This window comes from Oncorhynchus keta, unplaced genomic scaffold (assembly GCF_023373465.1).
Source record: "Oncorhynchus keta strain PuntledgeMale-10-30-2019 unplaced genomic scaffold, Oket_V2 Un_scaffold_2955_pilon_pilon, whole genome shotgun sequence".
Lineage (NCBI taxonomy): Eukaryota > Metazoa > Chordata > Actinopteri > Salmoniformes > Salmonidae > Oncorhynchus > Oncorhynchus keta.
Genome location: NW_026290906.1, coordinates 372501 through 389049, shown reverse-complemented (window position 1 = coordinate 389049; position 16549 = coordinate 372501). Strand labels below are relative to the sequence as shown.

The 16549-nt window shown below is 43.2% G+C and overlaps 1 protein-coding gene across 1 annotated transcript in view; it reads left to right on the top strand.

Annotated features, from left to right (window-relative positions):
* The window catches only part of si:ch73-71d17.2 (mediator of DNA damage checkpoint protein 1), a 47377-nt gene that overhangs the window by 12599 nt on the left and 18229 nt on the right, over nt 1–16549 (top strand). Inside the window, exons 6-10 of the mRNA XM_052515559.1 lie at nt 2660–2752; nt 4985–5158; nt 9205–9329; nt 10660–11048; nt 13657–13725. Coding sequence (XP_052371519.1) covers nt 2660–2752; nt 4985–5158; nt 9205–9329; nt 10660–11048; nt 13657–13725 — 850 coding nt within the window. The remainder of the gene's footprint in view (nt 1–2659; nt 2753–4984; nt 5159–9204; nt 9330–10659; nt 11049–13656; nt 13726–16549) is intronic.

The following is a 16549-nucleotide window of genomic DNA, read 5'->3' as shown; positions in this document are numbered from 1 at the left end:
TCTCTCCCTCTATCGCTCTCTCAATTCAACTTAAGGGGCTTTATTGCCAGGGGAAACATATGTTAACATTGCCAAAGCAAGTGAAGTAGATAATATACAAAAGTGAAATAAACAATTAAAAATGAACATTACACTCACAGAAGTTCCAAAAAGAATAAAGACATTACAAATCTTATATATTATGTCTATATACAGTGTTGTAACGATGTACAAATGGTTCAAGTATAAAAGGGAAAATAAATCAACATAAATATGGGTTGTAATTTACAACGGTGTTTGTGTAACGTGACTCGTTGCCGGAAAGTCAGGCACAGGAGAGCAGAGATGGGTGGTAACAGCTTTAATATCCACCCTGGCCCAAAGGTACAGGAGAGCAGAACTGGGTGGTAACAGGAGAACTTTAATTTACACCCTGGCCCAAAGGCACAGGCGAGGCAGCACAAAGCACAACCACGGTAACAAGAACTGGATTAAACTAAACAAACAAACCTAGGTTTGAAACAAACAGTGTAACACCTTACACAAAGAACTGTTCCACACACAGACAACAGGATTATTATACGTTTAGTCTGATGAGGGAATGTGAACCAGGAAAACAAGACAAAACAAATGGAAAAGGAAAGTCGTGACAGTTTGTTCTTCACTGGTTGCCCTTTTCTCGTGGCAACAGGTCACAAATCTTGCTGCTGTGATGGAACACTGTGGTATTTCACCCAGTAGGTATGGGGGTTTATCAAAAGTGGGTTTGTTTTCTAATTCTTTGTGGATCTGTGTAATCTGAGGGAAATATGTCTCTCTAATATGGTCATACATTGGGCAGGAGGTTAGGAAGTGCAGCTCAGTTTCCACCTCATTTTGTAGGCAGTGTGCACATAGCCTGTCTTCTCTTGAGAGCAAGGCTATGCTCACTGAGTCTGTACATAGTCAAAGATTTCCTTAAATTTGGGTCAGTCATTCTGCCACTGTGTACAGTACAGTTGTGTTCGAAAGTTTTGAGAATGACACAAATATTAATTTTCACAAAGTCTGCTGCCTCAATTTGTATGATTGCAATTTGCATATACTCCTGAATGTTATGAAGAGTGATCAGATGAATTATAATTAATTGCAAAGTCCCTCTGTGCCATGCAAATGAACTGAATCCCCCCAAAACATTTCCACTGCATTTCAGCCCTGCCACAAGAGGACCAGCTGACATGTCAGTGATTCTCTCGTTAACACTGGTGTGAGTGTTGATGAGGACAAGGCTGGAGATTCTCTCTGTCATGCTGATTGAGTTCCAATAACAGACTGAAAGCTTCAAAAGGAGAGTGGTGCTTGGAATCATTGTTCATCCTCTGTCAACCATGGTTACCTGCAAGGAAACATGTGCCGTCATCATTGCTTTGCACAAAAAGGGCTTCACAGGCAAGGATATTGCTGCCAGTAAGATTGCACCTAAATCAACCATTTATCAGATCATCAAGAACTTCAAGGAGAGCGGTTCAATTGCTGTGAAGGTTTCAGGGCGCCCAAGAAAGTCCAGCAAGCGCTAGGACCGTTGCCTTTTAAGTTGATTCAGTTGTGGGATCGGGGCACCACCAGTACAGAGCTTGCTCAGGAATGGCAGCAGGCAGGTGTGAGTGCATCTGCACGCACAGCGAGGCTAAACATTTTGGAGGATGGCCTGGTGTCAAGAAGGGCAGCAAAGAAGCCACTTCTCTCCATGAAAAACATCAGGGACAGACTGATATTCTGCAAAAGGTACAGGGATTGGACTGCTGAGGACTGGGGTAAAGTCATTTTCTCTGATGAATCCCCTTTCCGATTGTTTGGGGCATTTGGAAAAAAGCTTGTCCGGAGAAGACAAGGTGAGCGCTACCATCAGTCCTGTGTCATGCCAACAGAAAGCATCCTGAGACCATTTATGTGTGGGGTTGCTTCTCAGCAAAGGGAGTGGGCTCACTTACAATGTTGCCTAAGAACACAGCCATGAATAAAGAATGGTAACAACACATCCTCTGAGAGCAACTTCTCCCAACCATCCAGGAACAGTTTGGTTATGAACAAGGCCTTTTCCAGCATGATGGAGCACCTTGCCATAAGGCAAAAGTGATAACTAAGTGGCTCGGCAGCAAACTTTGTGTAAATTAATATTTGTGTCATTCTCAAAACGTTTTGCCACAACTGTACACTCTGTTTAGGGCCAAATAGCATTCTAGTTTGCTCAGTTTTTTTTGTTAATTACTTGACACATTGGAAAGAATATTATTTTTGTTTTCTCATGATTTGGTTGTGTCTAATTGTGTTGCTGTCCTGGGGCTCCGTGGGGTGTGTTTGTGTTTGAACAGAGCCCCAGGACCAGCTTGCTTAGGGGACTCTTCTCCAGGTTCATCTCTCTGTAGGTGATGGCTTTGTTGTGGAAGGTTTGGGAATCACTTCCTTTTAGGTGGTTGTAGAATTTAACGGCTCTTTTCTGGATTTTGATCATTAGTATCGGACAAATTCTGCTCAGCATTATTTTTTATTTTTTTGCAGAATTCTGCGTGCAGAGTCTCAATTTGGTGTTTGTCCCATTTGGTGAATTCTTGGTTGGTGAGCGGACCCCAGACCTCACAACCATGAAGGGCAATGGGTTCTATAACTGATTCTTTCTCTGTGTCTCTCTGTGTCTCTGTAGTGTCTGTAGTGGTGTGTACCAGACTCCAGATGGTTGGAGATTCATCCTGCTGTTACCTCACCAACACTACCTACACACAGATCTACTGCACAGGTAACACACACACACACACACGCTACCTACAAACTACCTACACACAGATCTACTGCACAGTTGACACACACACGCTACCTACACACTACCTACACACAGATCTACTGCACAGGTAACACACACACACACACGCTACCTACAAACTACCTACACACAGATCTACTGCACAGGTAACACACACACACACGCTACCTACACACTACCTAAACACAGATCTACTGCACAGGTAACACACACACACACACACGCTACCTACACACTACCTAAACACAGATCTACTGCACAGGTAACACACACACACACGCTACCTGCAAACTACCTACACACAGATCTAGTGCACAGGTAACACACACACGCTACCTACACACTACCTAAACACAGATCTACTGCACAGGTAACACACACACGCTACCTACAAACTACCTACACACAGATCTACTGCACAGGTAACACACACACACACGCTACCTACACACTACCTAAACACAGATCTACTGCACAGGTAATACACACACACTACCTGAAAACTACGAGCACACAGCTCAGACACCCATGCACACCCCACAAGACACCCATGCACACCCCACAAGACACCCATGCACACCCCACAAGACACCCATGCACACCCCCACAAGACATGCCACCAGAGGTCTCTTCACAGTCCCCAAGTCCAGAACAGACTATGGGAGGCGCACAGTACTACATAGAGCCATGACTACATGGAACTCTATTCCACAGTACTACATAGAGCCATGACTACATGGAACTCTATTCCACAGTACTACATAGAGCCATGACTACATGGAACTCTATTCCACAGTACTACATAGAGCCATGACTACATGGAACTCTATTCCACAGTACTACATAGAGACATGACTACATGGAACTCTATTCCACAGTACTACATAGAGACATGACTACATGGAACTCTATTCCACAGTACTACATAGAGACATGACTACATGGAACTCTATTCCACAGTACTACATAGAGACATGACTACATGGAACTCTATTCCACAGTACTACATAGAGACATGACTACATGGAACTCTATTCCACAGTACTACATAGAGCCATGACTACATGGAACTCTATTCCACAGTACTACATAGAGACATGACTACATGGAACTCTATTCCACAGTACTACATAGAGCGATGACTACATGGAACTCTATTCCACAGTACTACATAGAGACATGACTACATGGAACTCTATTCCACAGTACTACATAGAGCCATGACTACATGGAACTCTATTCCACAGTACTACATAGAGCCATGACTCACATGGAACTCTATTCCACAGTACTACATAGAGACATGACTACATGGAACTCTATTCCACAGTACTACATAGAGCCATGACTACATGGAACTCTATTCCACAGTACTACATAGAGACATGACTACATGTACATGATATACATGATAGTGGAGTATATATATATATATATATATATATATATGCCATTTAGCAGACGCTTTTATCCAAAGCGACTTACAGTCATGTGTGCATACATTCTACGTATGGGTGGTCCCGGGAATCGAACCCACTACCCTGGCGTTACAAGCGCCATGCTCTACCAACTGAGCTACAGAAGGACCACTACACAGAGTAGGGGCCTGAGGGCACATACTTAATGTGTTGTGAATGTATTGTAATGTTTTTAAAATTGTATAACTGCCTTAATGTTGCTGGACCCCAGGAAGAGTAGCTGCTGCCTTGGCAGGAACTAATGGGGATCCATAATAAACCCCAGGAAGAGTAGCTGCTGCCTTGGCAGGAACTAATGGGGATCCATAATAAACCCCAGGAAGAGTAGCTGCTGCCTTGGCAGGAACTAATGGGGATCCATAATAAACCCCAGGAAGAGTAGCTGCTGCCTTGGCAGGAACTAATGGGGATCCATAATAAACCCCAGGAAGAGTAGCTGCTGCCTTGGCAGGAACTAATGGGGATCCATAATAAACCCCAGGAAGAGTAGCTGCTGCCTTGGCAGGAACTAATGGGGATCCATAATAAATACAAATACACACACACTACCTACACACACACTACCTACACACACACTACCTACACACACACTACCTACACACACACTACCTACACACACACTACCTACACACACACTACCTACACACACACTACCTACACACACACACACAGGTCTACTGTACTGGTAACACACATTCCCAGTTCTTGATGCTGATTGGTTAACCTCTAGGTTCTGGCCACCACTCAGTGATGCCCTACAGGAAGCTCCACCCAGTGCGTCAGTTTGTCCGATGGCTGCGGAGCGTGGATGACAGACAGGTGCTGAGCAGGGCTGTGGTTGGTGGATACTTCATCTACCCGCCCCCTCCCGTCTCCCTGGAAGCCTACATGAAGAACAGAAAAGGTATGACTGAGTTTCTAGTTTATCCAGGTTAGTTGACTGTAAATTCAGCAAAAAAGGCCCTTTTTCAGGACGCTGTCTTTCAAAGATAATCCGTAAAAATCCAAATAACTTCACAGATCTTCATTGTAAAGGGTTTAAACACTGTTTCCCATGCTTGTTCAATGAACCATAAACAATTAATGAACATGCACCTGTGGAACGGTCGTTAAGACACTAACAGCTTACAGACGGTAGGCAATTAAGGTCACAGTTATGGAAACTTAGGACACTAAAGAGGCCTTACTACTGACTGGTAAACACCAAAAGAAAGATGCCCAGGATCCCTGCTCATCTGCGTGAACGTGTCTTAGGCATGCTGGAAGGAGACATGAGGACTGCAGATGTGGCCAGAGCAATACATTGCAATGTGAGACGCCTAAGGGAGAAAGAAGAAGTGGAATGGAAAGTCAAATTGCTTCGTATACAACAGGTGAAACATATGAGCACTTAACCAACAATGCAATTTAAAAAAAGAGAATAAGAGTAAGGAATAAAAGTAACAAGTAATTAAAGAGCAGTAAAATAACAACAGCGAGACTTTATACAGTCAATGTGGAGGCTATATACAGGGTATTACGGTACAGAGTCAATGTGGAGGCTATATACAGGGTATTACGGTACATAGTCAATGTGGAGGCTATATACAGGGGGTACCGGTACAGAGTCAATGTGGAGGCTATATACAGGGTATTACGGTACAGAGTCAATGTGGAGGCTATATACAGGGTATTACGGTACAGAGTCAATGTGGAGGCTATATACAGGGTATTACGGTACAGAGTCAATGTGGAGGCTATATACAGGGTATTACGGTACAGAGTCAATGTGGAGGCTATATACAGGGTATTACGGTACAGAGTCAATGTGGAGGCTATATACAGGGTGTACCAGTACAGAGTCATTGTGGAGACTATATACAGGGGGTACCGGTACAGAGTTAATGTGGAGGCTATATACAGGGGGTACCAGTACAGAGTCAATGTGGAGGCTATATACAGGGGGTACCGATACAGAGTCAATGTGGAGGCTATATACAGGTTATTACGGTACAGAGTCAATGTGGAGGCTATATACAGGGTATTACGGTACAGAGTCATTGTGGAGGCTAGATACAGGGTATTACGGTACAGAGTCAATGTGGAGGCTATATACAGGGTATTACGGTACAGAGTCAATGTGGAGGTTATATACAGGGGGTACTGGTACAGAGTCAATGTGGAGGCTATATACAGGGTATTACGGTACAGAGTCAATGTGGAGGCTATATACAGGGTATTACGGTACAGAGTCAATGTGGAGGCTATATACAGGGTGTTACGGTACAGAGTCAATGTGGAGGTTATATACAGGGTGTTACGGTACAGAGTCAATGTGGAGGTTATATACAGGGGGTACTGGTACAGAGTCAATGTGGAGGCTATATACAGGGTATTACGGTACAGAGTCAATGTGCCGGTGCACTGATTCGTCAAGGTAATTGAGGTAATATGTACATGTAGGTAGAGTTAAAGTGACTATGCATAGATAATAAACAGAGAGTAGCAGCAGCGTAAAAGAGGGGTTGTGGGGGGGGGGCACACGATGCAAATAGTCCTGGTAACCATTTGGTTACCTATTCAGGAGTCTTATGGCTTGGGGGGTAAAAACTGTTGAGAAGCCTTTTTGTCCTAGACTTGGCACTCCGGTACCGTTTGCCATGCGGTAGTAGAGAGAACCGTCTATGACTGGGGTGGTTTGAGGTCTTTGACAATTTTTAGGTCCTTCCTCTGACACCGCCTGGTATAGATGATGGCAGGAAGCTTGGCCCCGGTGATGTACTGGGCCGTACGCAGTACCCTCTCTAGTGTCTTGCGGTCGGAGGCCGAGCAGTTGTCATACCAGGCAGTGATGCAACCAGTCAGGATGCTCTCGATGGTAGATACCCCCAAGCCATAAGACTCCTTGACAGGTAACCAATGGTTACCCAGACTATTTGCATTGTGTACCTCCCCCCTCGTTTACACTGCTGCTACTCTCTGTTCATCATATATGCATAGTCACTTTAACCATATCTACATGTACATGCTACCTCAATCATAGTCACTTTAGGCATATCTACACGTACATGGTACCTCAATCAGCCTGACTAACTGTCAGAATGGACCTCAATCAGCCTGAATAACTGTCAGAATGGACCTCAATCAGCCTGAATAACTGTCAGAATGGGCCTCAATCAGCCTGAATAACTGTCAGAATGGACCTCAATCAGCCTGAATAACTGTCAGAATGGACCTCAATCAGCCTGAATAACTGTCAGAATGGACCTCAATCAGCCTGAATAACTGTCAGAATGGACCTCAATCAGCCTGAATAACTGTCAGAATGGACCTCAATCAGCCTGAATAACTGTCAGAATGGACCTCAATCAGCCTGAATAACTGTCAGAATGGACCTCAATCAGCCTGAATAACTGTCAGAATGGACCTCAATCAGCCTGAATAACTGTCAGAATGGACCTCAATCAGCCTGAATAACTGTCAGAATGGACCTCAATCAGCCTGAATAACTGTCAGAATGGACCTCAATCAGCCTGAATAACTGTCAGAATGGACCTCAATCAGCCTGAATAACTGTCAGAATGGACCTCAATCAGCCTGAATAACTGTCAGAATGGACCCCAATCAGCCTGAATAACTGTCAGAATGGGCCTCAATCAGCCTGAATAACTGTCAGAATGGACCTCAATCAGCCTGAATAACTGTCAGAATGGACCTCAATCAGCCTGAATAACTGTCAGAATGGACCTCAATCAGCCTGAATAACTGTCAGAATGGACCTCAATCAGCCTGAATAACTGTCAGAATGGACCTCAATCAGCCTGAATAACTGTCAGAATGGACCCCAATCAGCCTGAATAACTGTCAGAATGGACCTCAATCAGCCTGAATAACTGTCAGAATGGACCTCAATCAGCCTGAATAACTGTCAGAATGGACCTCAATCAGCCTGAATAACTGTCAGAATGGACCTCAATCAGCCTGAATAACTGTCAGAATGGACCTCAATCAGCCTGAATAACTGTCAGAATGGACCTCAATCAGCCTGAATAACTGTCAGAATGGACCTCAATCAGCCTGAATAACTGTCAGAATGGACCTCAATCAGCCTGAATAACTGTCAGAATGGACCTCAATCAGCCTGAATAACTGTCAGAATGGGCCTCAATCAGCCTGAATAACTGTCAGAATGGACCTCAATCAGCCTGAATAACTGTCAGAATGGACCTCAATCAGCCTGAATAACTGTCAGAATGGACCTCAATCAGCCTGAATAACTGTCAGAATGGACCTCAATCAGCCTGAATAACTGTCAGAATGGGCCTCAATCAGCCTGAATAACTGTCAGAATGGACCTCAATCAGCCTGAATAACTGTCAGAATGGACCTCAATCAGCCTGAATAACTGTCAGAATGGACCTCAATCAGCCTGAATAACTGTCAGAATGGACCTCAATCAGCCTGAATAACTGTCAGAATGGACCTCAATCAGCCTGAATAACTGTCAGAATGAAGCCTTGCAACTCTTTTTTTCAATTGTCTTTTCACTGTTGTTTTTTTTCTTTACTTACCTACACACACACACCTTTTTTTTCGCACATTGTAAGTAAGCGATTCACTGTAAGGTCTGACCTGTTGTATTCGGCTCACGTGACAAATACACTTTGATGTCTTAATTAGCTTACTCTTGATTTCCAGCTCATACATACAGCACCAGTCAAAAGTTTGGACACATCTACTCATTCCAGGGTTTTTCTTAATTTTTTACTATTCTCTACATCGTAGAATAATAGTGAAGACATCAACACTATGTAATAACACATATGGAATCATGTAGTAACCAAACAAAAGTGTTAAACAAATCAACATATATTTGAGATTCTTCAGTAGTTGCCACACCTTTACCTTGATGTCAGCTTTGCACACGTTTATATTTTTGTTCAGGTCTTCTGTTTCTTACTGTGTGTGTAGGTGAACTCGGCCTGCTGAGAGGGGCGGAGCTAAAGTGGGAGGTGGAGCGACTTCAGTACAGAGAGAGACGTAGCTTCTGTATCCAGGCAACCGTCACCATGGTTACTCACTGCCATAGAGGAAAGGTAACTAACACACTTCCCAGGACCACCCGTAAAATGTACGCATTCATGATTAAGTTGCTTTGGATAAAAGGGCCTTTGTTATTCAGGTGGTTGGTTCACCCATCCCTACAGTATGGGGAAGGGTTAGGGATTAGGGATTAGGGGGTTAGGGTTAAGGGTTAGGGGGGGTTAGGGGTTAAGGGTTAGGGGTTAGGGGGTAGGGGTTGGGGTTACGGGGGTTAGGGTTAGGGGGGTTAGGGTTAAGGGTTAAGGGTTAGGGGTTAGGGGTTGGGGTTAGGGGTAAGTGTTAGGGGTTAGGGGTTGGGGTTAGGGGTTAGGGTTAAGGGTTAGGGGTTAGGGTTAAGGGTTAGGGGGGTTAGGGTTAGGGGTTGGAGTTAGGGGTTAGGGTTAAGGGTTAGGGGAGTTAGGTGTTGGGGTTAGGGGTTAGGGGTTAGGGTTAAGGGAAGGGTTAGGGGTTAGGGTTAAGGGTTAGGGGGAGTTAGGGGTTGGGGTTAGGGGTTAGGGGGATTAGGGTTAAGGGGAAGGGTTAGGGGTTGGGGTTAGGGTTAGGGGTTAGGGGTTGGGGTTAGGGGTTTAGGGGGGTTAGGGTTAAGGGGAAGGGTTAGGGGTTGGGGTTAGGGTTAGGGTAAGGGGTTAGGGGGTTAGGGGTTGGGGTTAGGGGTTGGGGTTAGGGGAGCTGGGGGAGTTGGGGTTAGGGTTAGGGGGTTTGGGGTTAGGGGTTAGGGTTAGTAGTTGGGGTTAGGGGTTAGGGTTAGGGGGTTAAGGGTTGGGGTTAGGGGGTTGGGGTTAAGGGTTAGGGTTAAGGGTTAGGGGTTAGGGGTAGGGGGGTTAAGGGTTAGGGGTTGGGGATAGGGTTGGGATTAGGGTTGGGGTTAGGGGTTAGGGGGGTTAGGGTTAGGGGTTGGGGTTAGGAGGGTTAGGGGGATTAGGGTTAGGGGTTAAGGTTGGGGTTAGGAGGGTTAGGGGGATTAGGGTTAGGGGTTAAGGTTGGGGTTAGGTGGGTTGGGGTTAGGGGTTAAGGTTGGGGTTAGGGTTAGGTGTTAACATGACCTTTATGAAATATAAAGTCTCTTGTCTTTTTTTTTTACATAAATGCTTCAAAAGTGACGTTAACTGATTTAAGATTATCTCCTAAAACAAAACGTAAAGTATCTCCTAAGCCTGTGTTTTCTATGGACCTTATTTTCAATGTTTATCCCCCTAAATAACAAAAAAAACTACATTTCCCTATAGGCTTTGTCTAACCATGGTGGAGTTGGTGCCTACAAAAAGAAGTCATTATTGCTCTTATTTAGTTAGAACATACAAACTATCATTCTGTCTCCTTTAGGAAGACCAATGTCTAGTGTGGACAGACAGACCTGCTGCTTCCTCCCCACGTATCTCTCCCTCCTCTCCTCGTATCTCTCCCTCCTCTCCTCGTATGTCTCCCTCCTCTCCTCGTATGTCTCCCTCCTCTCCTCGTATGTCTCCCTCCTCTCCTCGTATGTCTCCCTCCTCCCCTCGTATGTCTCCCTCCTCCCCTCGTATCTCTCCCTCCTCCCCTCGTATCTCTCCCTCCTCCCCTCGTATCTCTCCCTCCTCCCCTCGTATCTCTCCCTCCTCCCCTCGTATCTCTCCCTCCTCTCCTCGTATGTCTCCCTCCTCCCCTCATCTCCCTCCCTCCTCTCCAGGCTCGTCGGTCAAATTGAGTCCCAGCCTTCTGATGCTGAGAGCAGGGTAAGATGCACACTGCTGCATAGAGTAATGGGGTTGGTTGTTATGTATAATCACACTGCTGTATAGAGTAATGGGGTTGGTTGTTATTATGTATATATTATCACACTGCTGTATAGAGTAATGGGGTTGGTTGTTATTATGTATATATTATCACTGCTGTATAGAGTAATGGGGTTGGTTGTTATTATGTATATATTATTACACTGCTGTATAGAGTAATGAGGTTGGTTGTTATTATGTATATATCATCACACTGCTGCATAGAGTAATGGGGTTGGTTGTTATTATGTATATATTATCACTGCTGTATAGAGTAATGGGGTTGGTTGTTATTATGTATATATTATCACACTGCTGTATAGAGTAATGGGGTTGGTTGTTATTATGTATATATTATCACTGCTGTATAGAGTAATGGGGTTGGTTGTTATTATGTATATATTATCACACTGCTGTATAGAGTAATGGGGTTGGTTGTTATTATGTATATATTATCACACTGCTGTATAGAGTAATGGGGTTGGTTGTTATTATGTATATATTATCACACTGCTGTGTAGAGTAATGGGGTTGGTTGTTATTATGTATATATTATCACACTGCTGCATAGAGTAATGGGGTTGGTTGTTATTATGTATATATTATCACTGCTGTATAGAGTAATGGGGTTGGTTGTTATTATGTATATATTATCACTGCTGTATAGAGTAATGGGGTTGGTTGTTATTATGTATATATTATCACACTGCTGTATAGAGTAATGGGGTTGGTTGTTATTATGTATATATTATCACACTGCTGTATAGAGTAATGGGGTTGGTTGTTATTATGTATATATCATCACACTGCTGCATAGAGTAATGGGGTTGGTTGTTATTATGTATATATCATCACACTGCTGCATAGAGTAATGGGGTTGGTTGTTATTATGTATATATTATCACTGCTGTATAGAGTAATGGGGTTGGTTGTTATTATGTATATATTATCACACTGCTGTATAGAGTAATGGGGTTGGTTGTTATTATGTATATATCATCACACTGCTGTATAGAGTAATGGGGTTGGTTGTTATTATGTATATATTATCACTGCTGTATAGAGTAATGGGGTTGGTTGTTATTATGTATATATTATCACTGCTGTATAGAGTAATGGGGTTGGTTGTTATTATGTATATATTATCACACTGCTGTATAGAGTAATGGGGTTGGTTGTTATTATGTATATATTATCACTGCTGTATAGAGTAATGGGGTTGGTTGTTATTATGTATATATTATCACACTGCTGTATAGAGTAATGGGGTTGGTTGTTATTATGTATATATTATCACACTGCTGTATAGAGTAATGGGGTTGGTTGTTATTATGTATATATTATCACACTGCTGTGTAGAGTAATGGGGTTGGTTGTTATTATGTATATATTATCACACTGCTGTATAGAGTAATGGGGTTGGTTGTTATTATGTATATATTATCACTGCTGTATAGAGTAATGGGGTTGGTTGTTATTATGTATATATTATCACTGCTGTATAGAGTAATGGGGTTGCTGTTGTTATTATGTATATATTATCACACTGCTGTATAGAGTAATGGGGTTGGTTGTTATTATGTATATATTATCACACTGCTGTGTAGAGTAATGGGGTTGGTTGTTATTATGTATATATCATCACACTGCTGTATAGAGTAATGGGGTTGGTTGTTATTATGTATATATCATCACACTGCTGTATAGAGTAATGGGGTTGGTTGTTATTATGTATATATTATCACACTGCTGCATAGAGTAATGGGGTTGGTTGTTATTATGTATATATTATCACACTGCTGTATAGAGTAATGGGGTTGGTTGTTATTATGTATATATCATCACACTGCTGTATAGAGTAATGGGGTTGGTTGTTATTATGTATATATTATCACACTGCTGTATAGAGTAATGGGGTTGGTTGTTATTATGTATATATTATCACTGCTGTATAGAGTAATGGGGTTGGTTGTTATTATGTATATATTATTACACTGCTGTATAGAGTAATGGGGTTGGTTGTTATTATGTATATATCATCACTGCTGTATAGAGTAATGGGGTTGGTTGTTATTATGTATATATTATCACTGCTGTATAGAGTAATGGGGTTGGTTGTTATGTATAATCACACTGCTGTATAGAGTAATGGGGTTGGTTGTTATTATGTATATATCATCACACTGCTGTATAGAGTAATGGGGTTGGTTGTTATGATGTATATATTATTGTGTGTTGTAGGTTAGGTGTTATTATGTATATATTATTGTGTGTTGAAGGTTAGGTGTTATTATGTATATATTATTGTGTGTTGAAGGTTAGGTGTTATTATGTATATATTATTGTGTGTTGAAGGTTAGGTGTTATTATGTATATATTATTGTGTGTTGAAGGTTAGGTGTTATTATGTATATATTATTGTGTGTTGAAGGTTAGGTGTTATTATGTATATATTATTGTGTGTTGAAGGTTAGGTGTTATTATGTATATATTATTGTGTGTTGAAGGTTAGGTGTTATTATGTATATATTATTGTGTGTTGAAGGTTAGGTGTTATTGTGTGTTGTAGGTTAGGACTCGGCAACGGTAAATCCCCAAAGAGAAAACTTTTCAGCAGTGCTGGACCCCCCAGGAAGAGGTGTGTAACTATATAGTCTGTGTATATATAGTGTGTGCATATACAGTGGGGAGAACAAGTATTTGATACACTGCCGATTTTGCAGGTTTACCTACTTACAAAGCATGTAGAGGTCTGTAATTTTTATCATAGGTCCACTTCAACTGTGAGAGACGGAATCTAAAACAAAAATCCAGAAAATAACATTGTATGATTTTTAAGTAATTAATTTGCCATGAAAATGCCAGACTGGCCAATAAAAATTAAGATTAAGATGGGAAAAAGAACACAGACACTGGACAGAGGAACTCTGCCTAGAAGGGCAGCATCCCGGAGTCGCCTCTTCACTGTTGACGTTGAGACTGGACAGAGGAACTCTGCCTAGAAGGACAGCATCCCGGAGTCTCCTCTTCACTGTTGACGGTGAGACTGGACAGAGGAACTCTGCCTGGAAGGCCAGCATCCCGGAGTCTCCTCTTCACTGTTGACGTTGAGACTGGACAGAGGAACTCTGCCTAGAAGGCCAGCATCCCGGAGTCGCCTCTTCACTGTTGACGTTGAGACTGGACAGAGGAACTCTGCCTAAAAGGTCAGCATCCCGGAGTCGCCTCTTCACTGTTGAGACTGGACAGAGGAACTCTGCCTAGAAGGCCAGCATCCCAGAGTCTCCTCTTCACTGTTGACGTTGAGACTGGACAGAGGAACTCTGCCTAGAAGGCCAGCATCCCGGAGTCTCCTCTTCACTGTTGACGTTGAGACTGGACAGAGGAACTCTGCCTAAAAGGTCAGCATCCCGGAGTCGCCTCTTCACTGTTGAGACTGGACAGAGGAACTCTGCCTAGAAGGCCAGCATCCCAGAGTCTCCTCTTCACTGTTGACGTTGAGACTGGACAGAGGAACTCTGCCTAGAAGGCCAGCATCCCAGAGTCTCCTCTTCACTGTTGACGTTGAGACTGGACAGAGGAACTCTGCCTCGAAGGCCAGCATCCCAGAGTCTCCTCTTCACTGTTGACGTTGAGACTGGACAGAGGAACTCTGCCTCGAAGGCCAGCATCAGTTGACGTTGAGACTGGTGTTCAGGGCATTCAGAAAGTATTCAGACCACTTCACTTTTTCTACATGTTGTTACCTTACAGCCTTGTTCTAAAATGGATTCAATTGTTTTTGTTCCTCATCAATCTACACATTAAAAAAAGCAAAAACAGGTTTTCAGATTTTTTTGCATATGTATTAATAATAAAAAACTGAAACATCACATTTACGTTTATTTTATTTCAGTTTTTATTTTATTTCACGAAGTCAGTTAAGAACAAATTCTTATTTACAATGACGGCCTACCAAAAGGAGAAAGACTTCCTACGGGGACGGGGGCTTTAAAAATATAGATAGATACAGGACACAACACACATGACAACACTACATATAAGACAACAACACAGCAAGGCAGCAACACAGCAAGGCAGCAACACAGCAAGACAACAACACATGACAACACTACATATAAGACAACAACACAGCAAGGCAACAACACAGCAAGGCAGCAACACAGCAAGGCAGCAACACATGACAACACTACATATAAGACAACAGCACACAGCAAGGCAGCAACAACAGCAAACACAGGCAACAACACAGCAAGGCAGCACACATGACAACACTACATATAAGACAGCAACACAGCAAGGCAGCAACACATGACAACACTACATATAAGACAACAACACAGCAACACATGACAACACTACATATAAGACAACAACACAGCAAGGCAGCAACACATGACAACACTACATATAAGACAGCAACACAGCAAGGCAACAACACAGCAAGGCAGCAACACAGCAAGGCAGCAACACATGACAACACTACATATAAGACAACAACACAGCAAGGCAACAACACAGCAAGGCAGCAACACATGACAACACTACATATAAGACAGCAACACAGCAAGGCAGCAACACAGCAAGGCAGCAACACAGCAAGGCAGCAACACATGACAACACTACATATAAGACAACAACACAGCAAGGCAACAACACAGCAAGGCAGCAACACATGACAACACTACATATAAGACAGCAACACAGCAAGACAGCAACACATGACAACACTACATATAAGACAACAACACAGCAAGGCAGCAACACATGACAACACTACATATAAGACAACAACACAGCAAGGCAGCAACACATGACAACACTACATATAAGACAGCAACACAGCAAGGCAGCAACACAGCAAGGCAGCAACACATGACAACACAGCAAGGCAGCAACACATGACAACACAGCAAGGCAGCAACACATGACAACACAGCAAGGCAGCAACACATGACAACACAGCATGGCAGCAACACATGACAACACAGCAAGGCAGCAACACATGACAACACAGCAAGGCAGCAACACATGACAACACAGCAAGGCAGCAACACATGACAACACAGCAAGGCAGCAACACATGACAACACAGCAAGGCAGCAACACATGACAACACAGCAAGGCAGCAACACATGACAACACAGCAAGGCAGCAACACATGACAACACAGCATAGTAGCAACACATGACAACACAGCATGGCAGCAACACAGCAAGGCAGCAACACATGACAACACAGCAAGGCAGCAACACATGACAACACAGCAAGGCAGCAACACAGCAAGGCAGCAACACAGCAAGGCAGCAACACATGACAACACAGCAAGGCAGCAACACATGACAACACAGCAAGGCAGCAACACATGACAACACAGCAAGGCAGCAACACATGACAACACAGCATGGCAGCAACACATGACAACACAGCATAGTAGCTAGAACAGCATGGCAGCAACACAT